Below are 16,792 nucleotides of genomic sequence, written 5' to 3' on the forward strand. Positions count from 1 at the left end.
TTACCTAGGCCCCTTGGTAGGAAGAAGAGTGTGTGGGTAGATTTCATTTCCCCTAACGTGAGCCGTCTAAAGTTAGATGTCTCAATTAAACTAGCTGTTTAGACTCTCTCTCTGGTGAATAGATGGAAAAAACCAGGTACTTCCAGAGGGTAATTCATCCCATCCTAAGATTCTTTTCCAAGATAAGTGGGATGAATTGCCATGCCCATCAGAAGGCTTACTAAGTGTAATTGGGTGTAGAACACGTTATAAACTTTAACCTTGTTATCAGAATAGCTTTTTTTTTTTTATTTTTGAAATACTGCCAGAGTAATGACACTTAACACTTTTTCTTGTCTTTAGTAATTTTGAAGTCCAGTCTTACGTTGAAGCTCTCATAGACTGGTTAAGAAATTATTTATGAACTGTATATAATCTTGGCTTGCATTGTATACAGCCATCAGTAGCCCCAACCCAAGAGTAAAATAGTAACATATCATTTTGTAAACTCTCCTGCAGAGCCACTCTCAGATTTCGATGTCAGAAGGTTGTGCGTGCTGTGCAGCCTATATTCTATGGGAAGTTGTTTTCTGGCCTCTTGCTATAGCATGTACTTTGTTCAATAGTATGACTTTTCTCAGAAAACAGTTTTCCTATGCCTTGTGTATAAAACAGCTGCTTTGAGCGTATGCTGCATCATTTGCTCTTGCTCTAGCTATGCTACTTTATTGCTATGAAAAGTTCTTTTTTTCTGTTCTCACTGGGATTTGGAGCCAGCCTGGAGTTTCATTGCATTTGTCCCATCCGGGCCTGTCTATGAGTGTGGCTGCATGCTGCTTGCATGTGCTCCACCTGACATAACCCACATTCTCACGTCAGCTTTGCTCCTTTCAGGCAGGCAATTGCCTGAGCAGGAGCATGCAATGTGCAGAACATCAGCTTTTGTCTCTTTTGTTTTTCTTTTTGTCCATAACTTCCAGTTCAGATACCAAAAACACATGTCCAGTTGGCAGTTTTCTTGCCTTAAGGAGTAGTTTGCTGTGAAAATGGTCTTTTCTGAAGTTTTCAGGAGAAGTTCATTACTCTTTTAAGGAGCCAGGTGGTCACCTGCAGCTGTTGTGAGTTTAATACCTCTTCACAGGTGGAAGCAATGAGGAGGGGCAAATACATGAGGAACAGCTTGGGCTTATCAGCTAATTAGAGTAGTCTGTCCTAATTAGTTTTTAGTAGCTGGGAAGGGGAGAGGTGTAGTACTTGCATGTGGTGGGGGGAAAGTTTGTAGGGAGTAGATATTAGCTAGGAAGGTCGAAGGGCTAAATCTAAAATGAGCAAAACATGGGAGCTAATGGGAGGCCCTGGAAGAGTTGGGGGCTTGTTGGTTTGGTTCCCCTAAATAGTACAGTTAGGGAGGCCTGTAAGACTAGAGAGAGGATTTATGGCTTAGATTTGTGTTAAAGTGCTTTGATGAAGTAGGAGTTGAGCTGGAGGGAGAGCCCTGGAAGACCTTAAATGTTCTGTGTAAATAAGCCCTACTTCTCAGTCTGGAGAGTGTTAAGGAAGATGGATTTAACTGAAGAAAGGTATGTGGTTTAAGGGGCTAAGCACAGACCAGGTACTCTCTGGTAAAATACCTAATGAAAATGCAGTGCCTTGATGTCTCTCCTGTGTGGGGCAGACTGCATGCAAAAGTTATTCCACAAGCGGAGATTGTGGTCTGGGTTGTGATCATGGCTGCTAGGTATGAAGAGTCAAACTCCTGGAGGTATGTGGATGTCTAATTCCTACTGATCCTAGTGAAATAGGAATCTGTCTTTGGAGTTTGTATGTGCATGTGTATGCCTCTTTCTTTTTTTTCAAAGTCACCTGGTTCGAGTGCTGTAACTACTGAGATAACCAGGGGATGTGGTCTAACCTTTAAACTTTCCCTGTGGCCCTTTAAAACTTGGGAAGAAGCTCAGAATGAAATGTTTTCCAGATCTTTCAAAATCTGCTTTGTGTGATCTGCTGTGGAGGCTTGTGTATGTGTTAGCAGTGTGAGCTCTCTGACTGTAATTCAATATTTGATTGCCTGGCAAAATACAAGTGATGCCATTCAGTGTTACGTAAATGGAAACAAAAGGTCTGGGAGGATAGGGGAAGTAGATGCTGGAAGTAGACCTATTAAACTGTTACTATCACAAATATTTTTAAGTACCTGACTCCTAATGCAATAAGAAGATGGAGGTCAGCATCCAGATGAGGCTTTGGCCCCTTTGCGCTTTGTAAATGTAGGCTGGAAATGAATATTATGCGGTTGTCTGTGGAGGTGTTAATTTGCTGTCTGGCTTGGAAAGGGCTCTACTGTTGCTTCTTTGTCACATTGCAATGCTATTTCTTTGCGGGATATCCTTCTTTGGAAGGTACCCCAAATTGAAGTGGAAGAGTTCAGAAGAGTGATTTGCCAGAGAGGAAATGCACCTGCTCGAGGGAACAGGTGTTGGCGTAAGGACAGAAACCAAACATGGCTATTAATGGGGAATACGCTGGGGTTTTTGACAATACTAAAGGCAAACTTTTTTTTTGAACTAAGAAAAATGCTTCTGCACAGGTGTTTTGTTGGAAAACTACTTCCAGATGCTTCTAGAAAAACTTTATTTATCTTATTATTCAACTTGTTATTCATAGATTCACTGATCTTCTGAAGCAGAGGGAGATAGTTTTCATAAGTTTTCAGAAAGCTAACATCAACCTTGAGTGCATTTTCTCTCTTGAAGTTTCTATCAAAAAAAGTGTTGTTATTCTGTTGCATAGCATATCTGTTTATTAAAAATGCTTATACTTGTAAGCATACCTATTAGAAGTTAAACACGCTATACGGTAAAGCTAATTAAATTTGTAAAATAACGTTTTTTTGATAGACTAATACAAAAGCACAATTACATCAGTGGCTGTTTCTCATTACTGGAAATGAAATGCCAGTTTCTCTAAAATATGTAATGATGTGTAAGCCCTAGTGGCTATAATTGGCATAGAAATGTACTATATCCTTGGGTGTTAAATAAAGAGCTTATGGTTTTTTCCTGCTTACAAAGAATATACTATGTTGTGGTATAAATTTCACATGGACTGGTTTACTCAAATTTTTTCAGTACAATTTATGTCCATATGGTTCAAATATGAATCTGACCCCCTAATAGCATCCTGCTGGTGACATAATGTACTGATAAATTAGTATCTCATGTCTTGGAAGCCTGTTTGAATTCAGACCTCATGCACAGGTAACTCAAGTCTAGCTGATATTACCAATATAGGTAGCCTATTGTCACACCCCTTTAGTGTCCAAAGGTCTCTAACACCTGAGTTTACACAGAATAATATTTGCAAGATGCTTGCTTGCAGGTTACTATCTTTCCAGAGGCACTAAATCCTCATTTAAATGAGGAGCTGGGTTTGGAGGAGTGCTAGGTTACTGTAGGATTTAGCCTAAATTAGCAGTAAACTGCGTAGAAGTTCATGATCAAAAATATTTCTGAAACGGGATAAGTGTAAATTAAAACTATTGGTGGCGTTCCGATAGAAGCCATATTGCACTGATTCTTCTGTGCTACTATAACGCCAGTTTGATTAGAAGATCTATATGTGACAGATCCATAAAAATATGGACTCTTTCCTTAATGCTTCAAAAAAAAAAAAACCAAATATAGAGTGGTGGAGGAAAGAAGTACGGGGACAAATCATAAAAGACTGTCTTTCTCTTCAAAGAGAAGTTAGTAAATAACTAATCTGTTTGTATTACCCATTCCAAAAATAACGAAGCTTCCTTTTTGAGTAAGGTGAAATGATTCAGAAGAAACAATTTTGCTTTATTTTCTGTGAGTTAATAGCTTCAGCAAGACTAATACGCAGTTTGCAATGAAACATCACTATGAATTAGGAGGAAGCAAAACAGATAAAACTTCTAGAGGCAGACACAACTCTTTAATGACTACTTTCTGGATTGGGGGGGACAGGCAGGTAGAGCTTGTTTACTTAAAGCTGAGTGAATTACCTGCCTGAAGGGTAGCACTCTGTGGTCTCAGTTCAGGTTGTCAGCATATGACAAACGCACAGTTCAGCATGAAGTGCTTTTAAGTTTGCAGTGTAGGTGACGTGCAGAAGCTGAGGTGGAAACTGAGGTTCTGAGGTCCAAGGCTAAACAGTGCGTTGCTAGCAAATTTGGGAAACTAACTTTTTTACATCAGTGAGCTAATGTTACTGTATTATGCTTACTGTTACTTTGTTTTGAGGCTCTTATTTCTTGGTTTGGGGGTTTCTGCTGCAGATGCTTACATAATTGAGATTGAAGCGAGCTGAGGTGTCACTGAATATTTGACAAGTCTATTTCTCTTATTTTGCAGAGAACTACAGCCAACAAGACTTCAGGTGCTCCTTCCTATAGCAGATGGTCCAGTTCACAGCCACATCAGGTAATATGCCTTTGTCAACAAGGATATGAAGCTCAGGGTCACACATGCTGCCTTTTGAAATGAATCTGCAAGGGGGTCTGAGAGTGCTATCTGGCTGCAGTAGCCCAACTAGGTCATGCTGATCGCCAAAGTCATTGCAGGTTCTCCTGGCAAATGTTGAATGCAGTTGGACCTTGTTGAAGGGCTTGTACTGCTGTAACTCCTCTAATGCCATGGTGCCACTCCATAGATTGCCACGGTCACTGCTGGAGGGGTAGTTGTTATGGCCGCACCCCCATAGCCATTGCATCTTGTCATTTAAGCTAGAAGTGAATTTGACTGATGCCCTTTGCAGTGAGTGAATTCATGTCTCCCCACCCAACCTTGCACCGTTTAAAATGGATGAGTTCTGAAGTGTTTGCAGTGTCTGAAACTTTCAAGGAAACTTGTTATAAACCCAAACTGAAGTTAGCAAGTTCTAGTGATAAGATAGGAAGAGGCATTATTAATGATTTATTTATTCATTAAAAAAGTGAATGTGAGTCAGTGTTTTACTTTATCAAAACAAAAGGACTGTTTTTGACTATATACAAGCACATTGCTTGTTTTCTTCAAACAAGAAGGTATTTAAACTAATGCAGCTTCCTGTTTCAAAACTCTTAAGTGTTTACTCAGTAATAATTCTGTTATCATTGCTTTTTTTTCTCCTTCTGTCTTTGCTACCTCTAAGAAACTTGATACTGCAAAAAAAATCCAGTTATATTGGTGAACAAATTCTTGACCTGACATACAGGATTTTTTGTTATGAACAGCATATGTATACAGGAAAAAGTGCTTCTGATGGGTATGTGTGGTTTTTCTTTTTTACAATGGGAGGGAGGCAACACCCCTGCGAATAGGTCTTGGAAAACTAAAGCTAGAGTAACTCTAAATTTCATTTATACCCAAATAGGGATGAGGAAGAAGGTGAATAAATGCTTCATTGAGTCTAGGCTACATATTCCACCATTCTTACAGGCCTACCTCAATATTTCTATTGTCACTCAGTATTTTATTACAAGAGTCTTGCTTCTCCTCTCCATACAAGAGCATGTTCTTTCTGCCTGCTAAGATTTTCGTATTGTATATTCTCACTTCTTGAGCACTGAATTTTCACTGGTGGGGAGAAAAGGAAGAATACGCAGAGGGTAGTTCTTTTCAGTGGTTGTTACTGTTTGCCCCATCCTAGGGGAGCAGGAGAAACTTCATGGAGTTCCACTAGTATGTACAAAGGTGAAACAGAAATTACTGTTCCCCTTTTTTGAATGCCTGCAGTTGCCCATTAATGTTAATGGGAGAAGCATTCCTAAGTCAGGAGGAGATCATTCTAACAAATCATATGAAATGCACTTTACACTCTATGCACTTGATCTCCCTTTTAGGGAAGGATGGGAAAGATAAGTACATAATAAAGATTGTTTGTAGTGTTACAACCCTGTCAAATCACTAGCAGAGTTGAGGGATTAACTACCAGGAATGTTGTTTGAAAGTATGTCTAGACCATCCAGCATCTGCAGGAAAGAACATTGTCGTACTGTATTAAAACATGCCCATGGTAATTCTCCTCCATCTATGTTGTACCCCACACATTTTAATCTCGTCTTCCTTGTCATTTGCACTCTAACCGCTTTTTTCATCCTTGTTTATTGTAAGCTTTTGTCTTCTGTGTTTTGGGTTTAATAAGCTTATAAACTTGCCTCACGGATATTACAAATACCAGTACTAACTGTGACGATGTACAGCCATGCCATGGTTCAGTTTGGGAGTCCTAAATACTGCTGTGCACTCTCATGAGCTGAGTGGCAAAATATTTGTATTGGAGCAGGGATTTGTATTCAGCCTTGTAACTTGCCAGCATCTATATATAGTTTATTTAAACACTTTTTGAAGATGGCTTTCAAAGAAAGAAAAAGATTGAAGTTCAAATTCATATTGTCTGCATTTTCTTCAGTCTCATGCAGTGAACGCAGAGAAGGCTTTTCCACATGCGTCTTGCGAAAATCCACATAGAAATCTGATAGAACTACATGACTGAGACCTTTGATGCATCTAAGATGTTAAAAGTCAAATTGATTTCCTCCTTCCCTCCCCTAAGTTTTCTTGTTTCATTTCTTCTATTTGTGTGAAGTTTGAAGATCCATTGGGTGAGAGATTTGAAAAGGATCTTCAGGTGGGGTCAATGAGTCACTGAAAATAATACATTTTTCACTAACTTATTTTGCTTTGTGCTACCCAGGCATGCTTATATTTTGTATTAGATAAACATGCTTCAGCTTATCCATCTCAAATGCACTATCTGGGGAAGGCTTTTAATAAGTTCCTGTTAACTCATCGCTCTCATGGACATGTGGAATTTGTATGCTCAGGTTTTTTGATGTGAAGTTGTTCAGAGGATGTATCTAGTTTGTCTCTTCTTTTTTTTTTTTTTTTTTTCCTCCCTGCCCCTTGAGCCTGGGAAAGTGTCTTGCTGCAGCAGGGGAGGTGTTTTTAGAACTTGATTAAGAGGTTCCTTCTGACTACCCTGGGAAAGAAGCATTGCTACCTGTTTCAAGCTAGTTTTTTCAGTACACTACAGTTTCTCGGTGTCAGAATAAGAAGCCAAGAAGTTAAGAGGTTGATCTTCTGGAGCCAAGGAATTAGTATACTTAAATAGAGGATTGTGGGGAGGGGAGGACGGCAGGGAAGCCGAACCAAATCTCAGCTTCTGAACTGGCAGCCAAGGAATTGCGTTAGACCCTATTGCCATCATCCTGTGGGATGGAACTGAGGACAAGATACAGACTGACTTTAACATGCTAAGATTGCCTACACTAACTTTCCTGCTAGTGGTATCTCTTGATGTGTGAAGAAGTCTGCAGCAATCTTGTCAGGACCTCTGAAGTGAATTTAGTCCTTCCTTGGTGCTCTAAAGACTATGTGCTTCCTGCAGTGCAATTGGCTGTTACTGCTGATGATAACGAAGGAGGAAGTGGCACTTTATCAGGCATGATGATATAGGTGATTTCTATTGTGATGTTCTTTCCTAAGTGGGATGGCAGCCAAGGCAGTGTGTCTTTATAGTGAAGACATGTGGGACAGTCCCCCTCTTGTTAGGGGTCTTAGGTGCACAGGCAGAGCAGGACACAAGGCACTTATGTTGTAGGCCCCTAGAAGCAGTTTTAGCATCTAACAATTCATTCCACTGCTAGTGGTTTGAAAGTTAAGTGCTAGAAACTATTGAAATAGTATGGCCAATGTAGATGTAAAAATGAAGAAAAAATATTTCTCCTGATTTTGTTTCTGCTTAGTAAACAAAGAAATGCAATATTTCAGAGGTCCACTTAAGGCTGAGGCATTGGAAGATGCAATAGACAGTGAAATGTCCTAAAAGAAGGAAGAATAGGACGTCAGCCCCCCTAAATGTGCCTACATACCTACTGGCAATGATGAAAAAAAACTGGGTAGAACCTTAATGGATCTCAAGAATAAATAGCTTTATATGCAAACAGAAGACAGTGATACCTTCCCTCCGAATCACTGTAAGATAAGCTGCCTTTCCTAGCTCACAGGCATGCTGAGTAAAGTCAGGCCATTCGTTCAATCCCCATTGCTGGCCAGTGTTCAACACTTCATGACAGTGTTCCAGGTCCCTTGCACAAGGATTGCTAGCAGGCATATCTCTTGGGATACTTAGATTATTTTGCATTCTAAAATGATATGAACACATCTTTAGTATTAGGTGCTAAATGAGCCTGCAGAATAATTCGCATGTCTTAACTCCATTAAACATAATATAGAACACTTCAGCATCTCATTTTCTCCCTGATCTCTATTAGCAAGACATTCGTTTCTGTGTTTTTTGCTTCACTAGCCCATAAAGTGAAACAGTGTCCAATGGCCAAGAGACAAGGAGATTCTCGGCTGAACTTCCATGACGTTCCCCTGTCTGGCTCCACTGCTGCTTTGTTACGGAATTATTGCTCTGGCCTCTTGGTATTTGCATAAGCCTCTTGATTTCTTGCTGATTGTCAAAGCTTTGTCCATTGCTGAACTTGGCATCAGTGCCTCAGTTAGTCAGAATGTGTGTGGTTTTTTTAAATATCCTTCTCCTTAAGAGATAAGTACTCTATTTTAGTACCCAGTGGTTAGCAGCTTTCTCATAGGAACCAGTACATATAGTGGATGTTAATAAACATTCAGTGTAGGATCTAACTTTTAAATAGGCCATCTCTTGTTACTGCAGCTTCTAGAATCTGGAAAAGCTAATTCCTAACTGAATGTTGAGCATGTGAGTTTATTATACAATTTTTTTGTGACTGATATCATAGAAAGCCCAGTCAAGAAAGAAGCTATGAGTGATATCTCTGTTTTACCATGGCAGCTGTTTCGTTGAGGGTATGTATCCGCACAATGAATTCCACATCAGAGATCATCATTTCAGTATAAGTAATATAGCTGTTCTGCCTGCTCTTTATTATTAGCACCCCCTCTGCCTGTTCACCTGGTCTTGTTTTTTTTGGCCTTATATTCTTCCTGTATAGGCATTGTAGCTGTAGCTTATTGATGAGCAGATAATTATGTGGTCATTAGTTCAGCAGTCTCTTTCACAGCAGGTGAGGTCAAAATGAACTTTATGATTGTCTATTCAGTACCAGAGTATAGTGTGTTTCTTTAGTTTTAAGAAGCCATCGCAAGTATGGCTGCAGGTTGCAACTGGGAAGGTTCAAGTAATAGTAGCCCCTGGGATTGTTACAGCCTGTTTGTACCCAAAATAAGGGGGATCTGAAGGTGGGATTCATCATTTTGTTAGAGCAAGGGGATGGTTAACTGAGCTTTCTTTATGGGATCTGGCATGTTACCTGAACACTAAGTTTCATGGAGCACTTGTTAGTGATGACTCTGAAGATCCATTCCTGGCAGGTAACTCTTCTTTTAAACTAGTGGAAGATACCCAGTTTTAAATTCTATAAATTCCTGTATTCAGCTGTTTTGAATCTTTACTATTTTTGTTTGTTGTTGTTGTTCAGTGTCTCAAGTCTGATTTGGGAAAAGTTGGTATTGAGAAAGTCATTGTCTCCCTGATGACTCAGGCATTTGCCTTTCCGCTGAGCTCTGCAAACTGTGGCAGTAAACTTCAGGTTAAGTGCCTGTCCACTAGAAAATGTACTGAGAACACCAACAATTTTCCCAGAGCCACTGAGCAGCTGTCAAACGGCAACAACGTTCCTTCACTATTGACCTAGGTTTGAGCTCTACCAGTCTGCTCAGCTGAATGAGAATGACTTGGCCCAACTACCAGGGTTAAACCTTATTATAAAGGTCAAATGAAATCTGGCAACTCTCCAAAAGCAGACCAGACAACCCAAGCCATAGAAATGTGTTACTGCCTTCTGGCACTTGGCATTCAACCAAAAACATCTGTAGCAAAATTCAGTGGACTTAATCAGAGTTAATGAGGGAAATTTGTCAATTTTGCAATAAATTCAAAGTATAAGGTCCCTAAATACCTTCTTTCCATAATACATCTCTTCAGGACTATACGTACCTCTGCACTGCATATCATAATTTTTTTACAACATTTGAGGTCAGTTCTCCTAGCACTTTGATTCTAACTACGTGTGTTTTTAAATCATCTTTGGGCAAGTACATGGAACAAAATTAAATATGGAATGCAAAAAACTGAACTCTTGTAAAGAGGTCTAATTTTGACAGGCTATCAGATGGACTCACTGAATTTCAACAAGCTTCAGTTAGTCTTACCTCAAGTGATTCATTAAACCAGTATTTGAGGTGGAGGCAGTGTCTTGCAGAAGCAAGCTTAAGGAAGTGAAAGTCTTTTTGCAAGACATGATATATTAAGGAGAATTAACTTACACTTCTAAATTTTTCATAGAAGGATTGACAAACACAAATGTTTGTGGTCAGTGCTTCAAGTTCCATTTTAGTGGGGTGTGTGCTGTGTATATGATAACATGTACATTAGTTTTGTGGTATTTCTGTCTAGCGCTTGTAAAGACTGACCTACATACTAGGTAGCCAAATCAAGTTCAACCCTGACTAATACATACTGTTTTTTCTTTGTATGTCTCATCTTTCATAACACTTGCTCACCTCTCTGCCAGAAGTTGGTAGTCCGCTGGAAAACCAGTAAAACAGGCTCTACTTGACTCCAAAGTTTGAGGGGTTCTCAGTCAAATCTGCGGGCAATTTCTTGCAGCGTGATGCTTTTAGGTAAGCCACCATAAAGGAAGACTGAACCTAATGTCCCTGCTTCTGAAGCAGGGAGACTCTACAGCCTGAGAGGACAGACCCAGCTTTGTCAAGGTCATTGTCAAGGGCAGAGCAGGCCGGTTAAGCCCTCTGTGATCTCTATGCCAGTAGCAAGGGATTGTAGCGTGCTAGCTATGCAGAGCTGAACATGTAGGTACTGCAAGATAAATAAGCTACTCCTGTTGTGTGAAGGTAAAATCTAGCCAAGTGACACAGCACTGTTTTATTTCTTCATGATCAAGCAAATAATGGCATAAACTTAGCTTTGAAACGCTAGGCAGTTTATAGCCAAAGTAAGAAACAGGGAACTGGAAGGAAACAGATTTCTTCAGGTCAGTGACCAAAGTAAATCTACATAGTGTTATTCACAGGTGGCTCATGCAAGTGTGCTACCTGTTGAGTTGGTGAAATTACCAAGCAGCCTACCCAACTGAATGGAAAGCTGTGTTGTAAGCTGCAAGCAGGGTGAGGCCCCATTCCTGGAGGGAAGAAATAACTGCAGATAAGTCCTACCTGCATTCTTTCTCATTGTTGTGGAGCAACCCTTTGGTAAATCTGATAGTACTGCAGAATGAAGACAGCTGATGCTGTTAGCTGTTGTGCATCTTTAAAAATTGGTTTTTGTTTATTTCTAAATGCAAGATTCATGCATCATGGGTTGATGTAAATGAGAATGCACGGGTAAACTGTCCTCTCAGTCCACATAATAGGTGCTCCTAGACTGCTCTGTAGTTTGGGTATATATATTTCATATGTTTTATAGATGTATATTTTGTATAAATGTTTTTATATATAAACCTCCACCAAATATGGGGTTTAGGCAGTGGTTCCCATTGCATAACAGCTACATGAATCAAGTATTACAATTCCGGAAAGTACATTCTTTGCAGAAGCTGTGAAAATCTAAGTCTTGGTAAACTAATTACACTATTATATTACATTTCTCAAGGTTTTTTTTTAATCTAGTGTATTGGGGTTTTTCATAGCAATTATTTTTAAACCAGTTGTGTCTCTAATTGCTTTGTTCAGAGACTTTCTTTTTTTAGCCTCGTCTTTAGTTTCAAGTACATATGCTTTATCAACAATAACCTGATGATTCCAAGATCAGAACTTATTGTTATGGTATTTAAGCCTTAAATTTTAGATCTAATGGTTATGGGAATGAAAGAGGCCTCTTCACAGATGCAGTATTATCTCCTTTTTTATCTTTTACAAGTGTAAAAAGTTTGCTTTCTCATCTTTACTCCAAAGTCAGAGACAATTTGTATTTTGTTGCACTTTCAAGTTAAGGTTCAGAAGAGTCCATTTATAACCTGGCTAATGTTAAAACAAGCATGCAGGAAAAATGTTTAACTTGTTCAAAAAGATGTTTCTAAACAGCTGCTGTAATAGAGTTTTTCTAGCCTAGTTAAATTTTTTATTCTGTTCACTTATTACCTAATTGTTTTCAATGACAAATACCAAATGAGTGTATTATGCTAAGTATGCACTCAGTGCACTCAAGCTTGCATAGAGAAGTGTGTGTGAGAAATAAGTAACAGCATTTTTTAGTGACTTTCATATACATGAAGTCTTCTTTAAGAGTTTGTCACCTAAACTTTTGTCACTCAGAGCTGTTTGCTATAGGGAGAATTTTCTAGGCTTTAACAAGACTAAAAATAATCAGGTTGTACAGAAACCCTATTTTAAAATGAATAAGGTCAAAATTTTCACTGTCTCATTTTGTTGTATTGTCACTGGAAGCTGCCTTGCCTCTTCTGTAAACTCCAATGTCCACTTCAAAATTGTAGAGAGTCGGAATGGTAACTTTATGGAATATTCCTTCCATATATATTACCCTGTTCTCTTCTGAGCAAATGAAGCTTATAGATAAGACTATCTGTGAATCTTGATTGTTCCCATATAACTTGGACTATTTTGACCAAACTTGGTGAAGGAGGGGGAAGGTTATTAGTGTCTTGAACCTTCCAGAGATCTAAAGTTTTGATGTGACTCGTACGAGCACAGCAGTAATGCCGCACGAAAGGAAAGAACGCAGCATGAGATCACTGTTCACTAGACATCAGGCAATTCATGGGGGAGTATGATGTTATGGATTCCCAAACAATGGGGCAAAAGACTCAGTTGTTGGTGTCTGTGCTTTTTCAAAAACTAGACTAAATTTTCTCTCCTGTGCAGACTTTCTGGCTGAAGGATGAGCTCACACCAGAGATGAAGGAATAATTCAATTAGAGTCAGTCAGCTGCAAGACACACATACATTCACAATCAGGCTTCGTTAGTGTACTGTTCACAGAACTACATGCTTGAATACTAACAAAATTCTCTATTGGATTGGTTGAATTCTGAACTTTTAAAATCTGGATCTTTTAAGGAAACCATCTTGCTGCACCTAGCAACATCCTTCCTATCTCTTTTCAAGGTTCAGATATGGATTTGAGATGATATTGTCTGAAGCAACACAATCTTACAGTGGGCTCTTTCCATTACACTGCCTGCGTACTTGCTAATGTGTACTTGTTGACTAATAGCAAAGACTGACAACTTTGCATGCTAATATTTCACCACACATTCTATTAAATGTGTCATTTGGTATCTTCTCTTGTAGACTTTTTGGTTTTGACTTTGGTCTGGCATCTGCCTAAAAGAAAGAAGCTGTCAGCAGGTGATGTTTTAACACTTGTCAGCAATTCATCATGACTTTTCTTGCTTTGGATTTAACTGTTGGAATGAACACTTCATAAAATTTTTAAAATCCTGTTTGGTTAATGCAATCACTTTGGTGCAAAAGATAATTAGTGCACGTGTGGACTACAACTTGTCATACTGCAGAAGAAGTTGGGGGAGAGACACTGGTGTTTCAAGGTTTTAAAGATTGGAGGATAGGAGGGAGCAGAAGAGTTTAAGTTATTTTTAGCTGACTTCTCCCCTCTGTCCTGTTATCTGAAAGTAACAGATGGACTCTCTTCTTTATGCCTCTCCTCATCTTTTGTGCTCCTGAAACTTTAAACCTGGAAAGGAAATGCAACCAAGAGAGCATGGCTGGATCCACCATCAGCTGCATTAATAAAGGGGTCACTGGTTCCTCCCCTGCCCCGAGCAACCATAGCTGATGGGTCTGGTTAACCTTCAGAGGAGAAACAACTGTTATTGAGCTGTGTCCAAGGGCAAATATGGGCCTCTGTGATGCAGGGTTAGTGTGTGGGGTGGGGGAGAGATGGCTAGGAAAGAGTGAGATTTGAACTGGTGGCACAGAATTGTTTTCTACCCTCTAAACAAGCTCTCAATAAAATGTTCTCTTTCACCTTTTCTTATCTTTCCCATGAAAGGTTTTAGAGAACAAAGCTGGCTGATGGATTATTTTAATAACCTAAATGATCATTCTGTTTGATAATTAACTATGTATATCTGAAAGAAACAATTGGTGGATCAACAAAAACAGATCTGCAGGCTACGTTTTTGGAAATAGCTGTAAAAAGCTAATTTGGTTATAAAGACAGGTTATGCTTTGTAATGAGAAACGACAAGGCGTTTTGCTGAGACTGTCATGGCAACTTCAGAGCTTTATATAGTCTAATTTAAAATGTATTTACCCTGTAGCAATGAAATTGCAATCTATGTATGAATCATAAAAACTGGAGATGGAAAATACCTTTTGAGCATATGGACTAGTTCCTCAACAGAGAACAATTCAGTTTAACTGTACATCAATGAAGAGTTATCATCTCTCTTCAAAGCTGATCTTTTTGGCCCAGGTTAAGTTTCTGAGCATGAAGTCTTGCTGGGGGGCTCTTAGGCTCATCTTGATGTTGGTCTTGGCTAAAAGCCTTGGTTAATTAGAGGTTTCAGTAACTCTGTTTCACCTCAGCAATTTGTGAGATCTGTCAGTTACTTGGCTATACATAAGCTTGAATAGCCATTCACCACTGGTAAAATGCGGTTGTATCCGCATATTGGTCCTTGTGTTTCAAGAGATTGGTTAATTACATACCAAGCTAAGAATAATCTTTTTCTTGATTGTATGGGTGCTCCTTTTTTGTTCAGTCAACGTATGCTGATATATGAAAACCCACTGCACTTCCAAGGAAATGTTAACTTTTCATGCCATTCTATGTTAACTGTGAATCAGTTAACGACTGATAATGCTAGCCATTATGCAGGTTGACTGAAACAAGGGATTTGATGCTGGAAAGAGTGGGACTTTTATATGGACATTTGAATTCACCATGAAGTTTGGGGTGATGTTGGTTCCTCCAGGGTATCTAGAGATCCTGTGTCATCTGGCTGATCAGCTTTTAAAGCTAGAGGGAAATTAATGACTTAACTTCTCCTGGGAAGTTCTAGCTAGGTGGGGCTGCTGCTAACGAGCTCTCTGGGCTGCCCTGGTCAGAGGGAGCTGGGGCTTTTGTTTCAGGTGGCTCCTGATTGGGTGGGTCAAGCACCCTTGTGAGTCACTGCTAGGCAGAGGCCTATATAAGAGCCAGGCCCAGAGCGCAGCCAACAGAGGCAGCGAACAGATGCAGCAGTTTGTGCAGAAGGGCGCCAGAAAGCAAAGAAGACACCTCTCCATCTTGCACAGTGGTGTGTCCTTCCCTGGGGCATGGTCATGACATGCCGCAGAGCACGTATCCCCAGTGCCTGCTGGAGGTGCTGCATCAGCTGTGTGTGAGGCTTCAACCCAGACAGACCCTCAGACAGCAGATGCGGCTCTGCAGGTGTCAGGCTGCAGGGAGTGCCTGGGGCCTCTCCCTGGGGCCTGGGCTGGCAGTCAGCTCTCCTGCGTGAGGTGTGCTGTGGTTGACCAGTTGCATCACCAGATAAGGGAGTTATGGGAGGAGGTTAGTAGGCTGCCTAGCATCCGAGAGGATGAGCGGGAGATTGACAGGGCATTCTCAGAGACTGTTCAGCTCCAGGAGTCCCCAGCCCCCAGTGCAGCGGAGTTGTCAGAGGGCTCAGTACTGTGTGTAAAGGTGCATCATAATGCTGTTGAAGAGGGCTGGAAGCTGGTGACCTCTCATAGAAGGAGAAAGGCTCTTGCTCCTCCTCAAGACTTACCCTTGAAGAACAAGTTTAGTGCCCTCCAAGCTGAGGAGGAGCTGGGCATGGCTCCAAGGGAGGCAACTGGCCTGGCAGACCCTGTGCCGTGCAGGAACCCCCGGAAGAAGTGGCGAGTGATTGTTGTGGGTGACTCCCTGCTGCAGGGGACAGAGGCACCTATCTGCCGACCTGACCTCTTGTCCAGAGAGGTTTGCTGCGTGCCAGGGGCTCGAATAAGCGATGTTGTGGAAAGACTGCCAAGGCTTGTCCATACATCAGACTACTACCCTCTGCTGATCTTCCATGTGGGTGCTAACGACACGAAAGGCAAACTGGAAACCATCAAACAGGACTTCAGAGCTCTGGGAATGGTGGTCAAGGGTCTGGGAGCCCAGGTCGTTTTCTCCTCAATCTTGCCTGTGAGGGGAAAGGACGGGAGGAGGAGTAGACGAGTTTTCCAAGTTAACAACTGGCTGCGCCGCTGGTGTTGGCAACAGGGCTTTGGTTTCTATGACCATGGGACCCTGTTTGAAGATCAACAGCTGATGGGGAGCGATGGGATCCACCTTACCAAGCGGGGCACGCGCGTCTTTGCCAACAGATTGGCCAGCCTGGTAGGGAGGGCTTTAAACTAGGCAAGATGGGGGAAGGGGAGAGGTATAGTGGCAGGAGAGTCAGTAAAACACCGCTCAAGTCAGGATGCCTCCAGCAGGTGCATACAGCCAGGGGAGACAGCATGCAACATGGCTATGGAGGCTCCTCTTGCACCTCTCCTGGGAAGCTTGCGTGCTTGACTGGCTCTCTGAAATGCCTGTATACCAATGCACGCAGCATGGGGAATAAACAGGAAGAGTTAGAGATCTGTGTGCGGTTGCAGGGCCATGATCTCATTGCAGTGACAGAGACATGGTGGGATAGTTCACATGACTGGGATGCTGTCATGGATGGCTATGTGCCTTTTAGGAAAGACAGGCCAGGAAGGCGAGGTGGTGCAGTTGCTCTTTATGTGAGGGAGCAACTAGAATGTATGGAGCTCTGCCTCGGGGTAGATGAAGAGCAAGGTGA

The 16,792-nt window shown here is 41.0% G+C and overlaps 1 protein-coding gene across 6 annotated transcripts in view; it reads left to right on the top strand.

Annotated features, from left to right (window-relative positions):
- RBMS3 (RNA binding motif single stranded interacting protein 3) overlaps positions 1-16,792 on the top strand; it is a 712,732-nt gene that overhangs the window by 100,730 nt on the left and 595,210 nt on the right. For all 6 annotated transcript variants that reach the window (XM_068935481.1, XM_068935482.1, XM_068935483.1 and 3 more), the window contains exon 2: positions 4,356-4,424. In XM_068935481.1, the coding sequence (XP_068791582.1) occupies positions 4,356-4,424 (69 nt within the window). The remainder of the gene's footprint in view (positions 1-4,355; positions 4,425-16,792) is intronic.

The sequence above is a fragment of the Struthio camelus genome, chromosome 2 (genome assembly GCF_040807025.1).
Source record: "Struthio camelus isolate bStrCam1 chromosome 2, bStrCam1.hap1, whole genome shotgun sequence".
Taxonomy (NCBI): domain Eukaryota; kingdom Metazoa; phylum Chordata; class Aves; order Struthioniformes; family Struthionidae; genus Struthio; species Struthio camelus.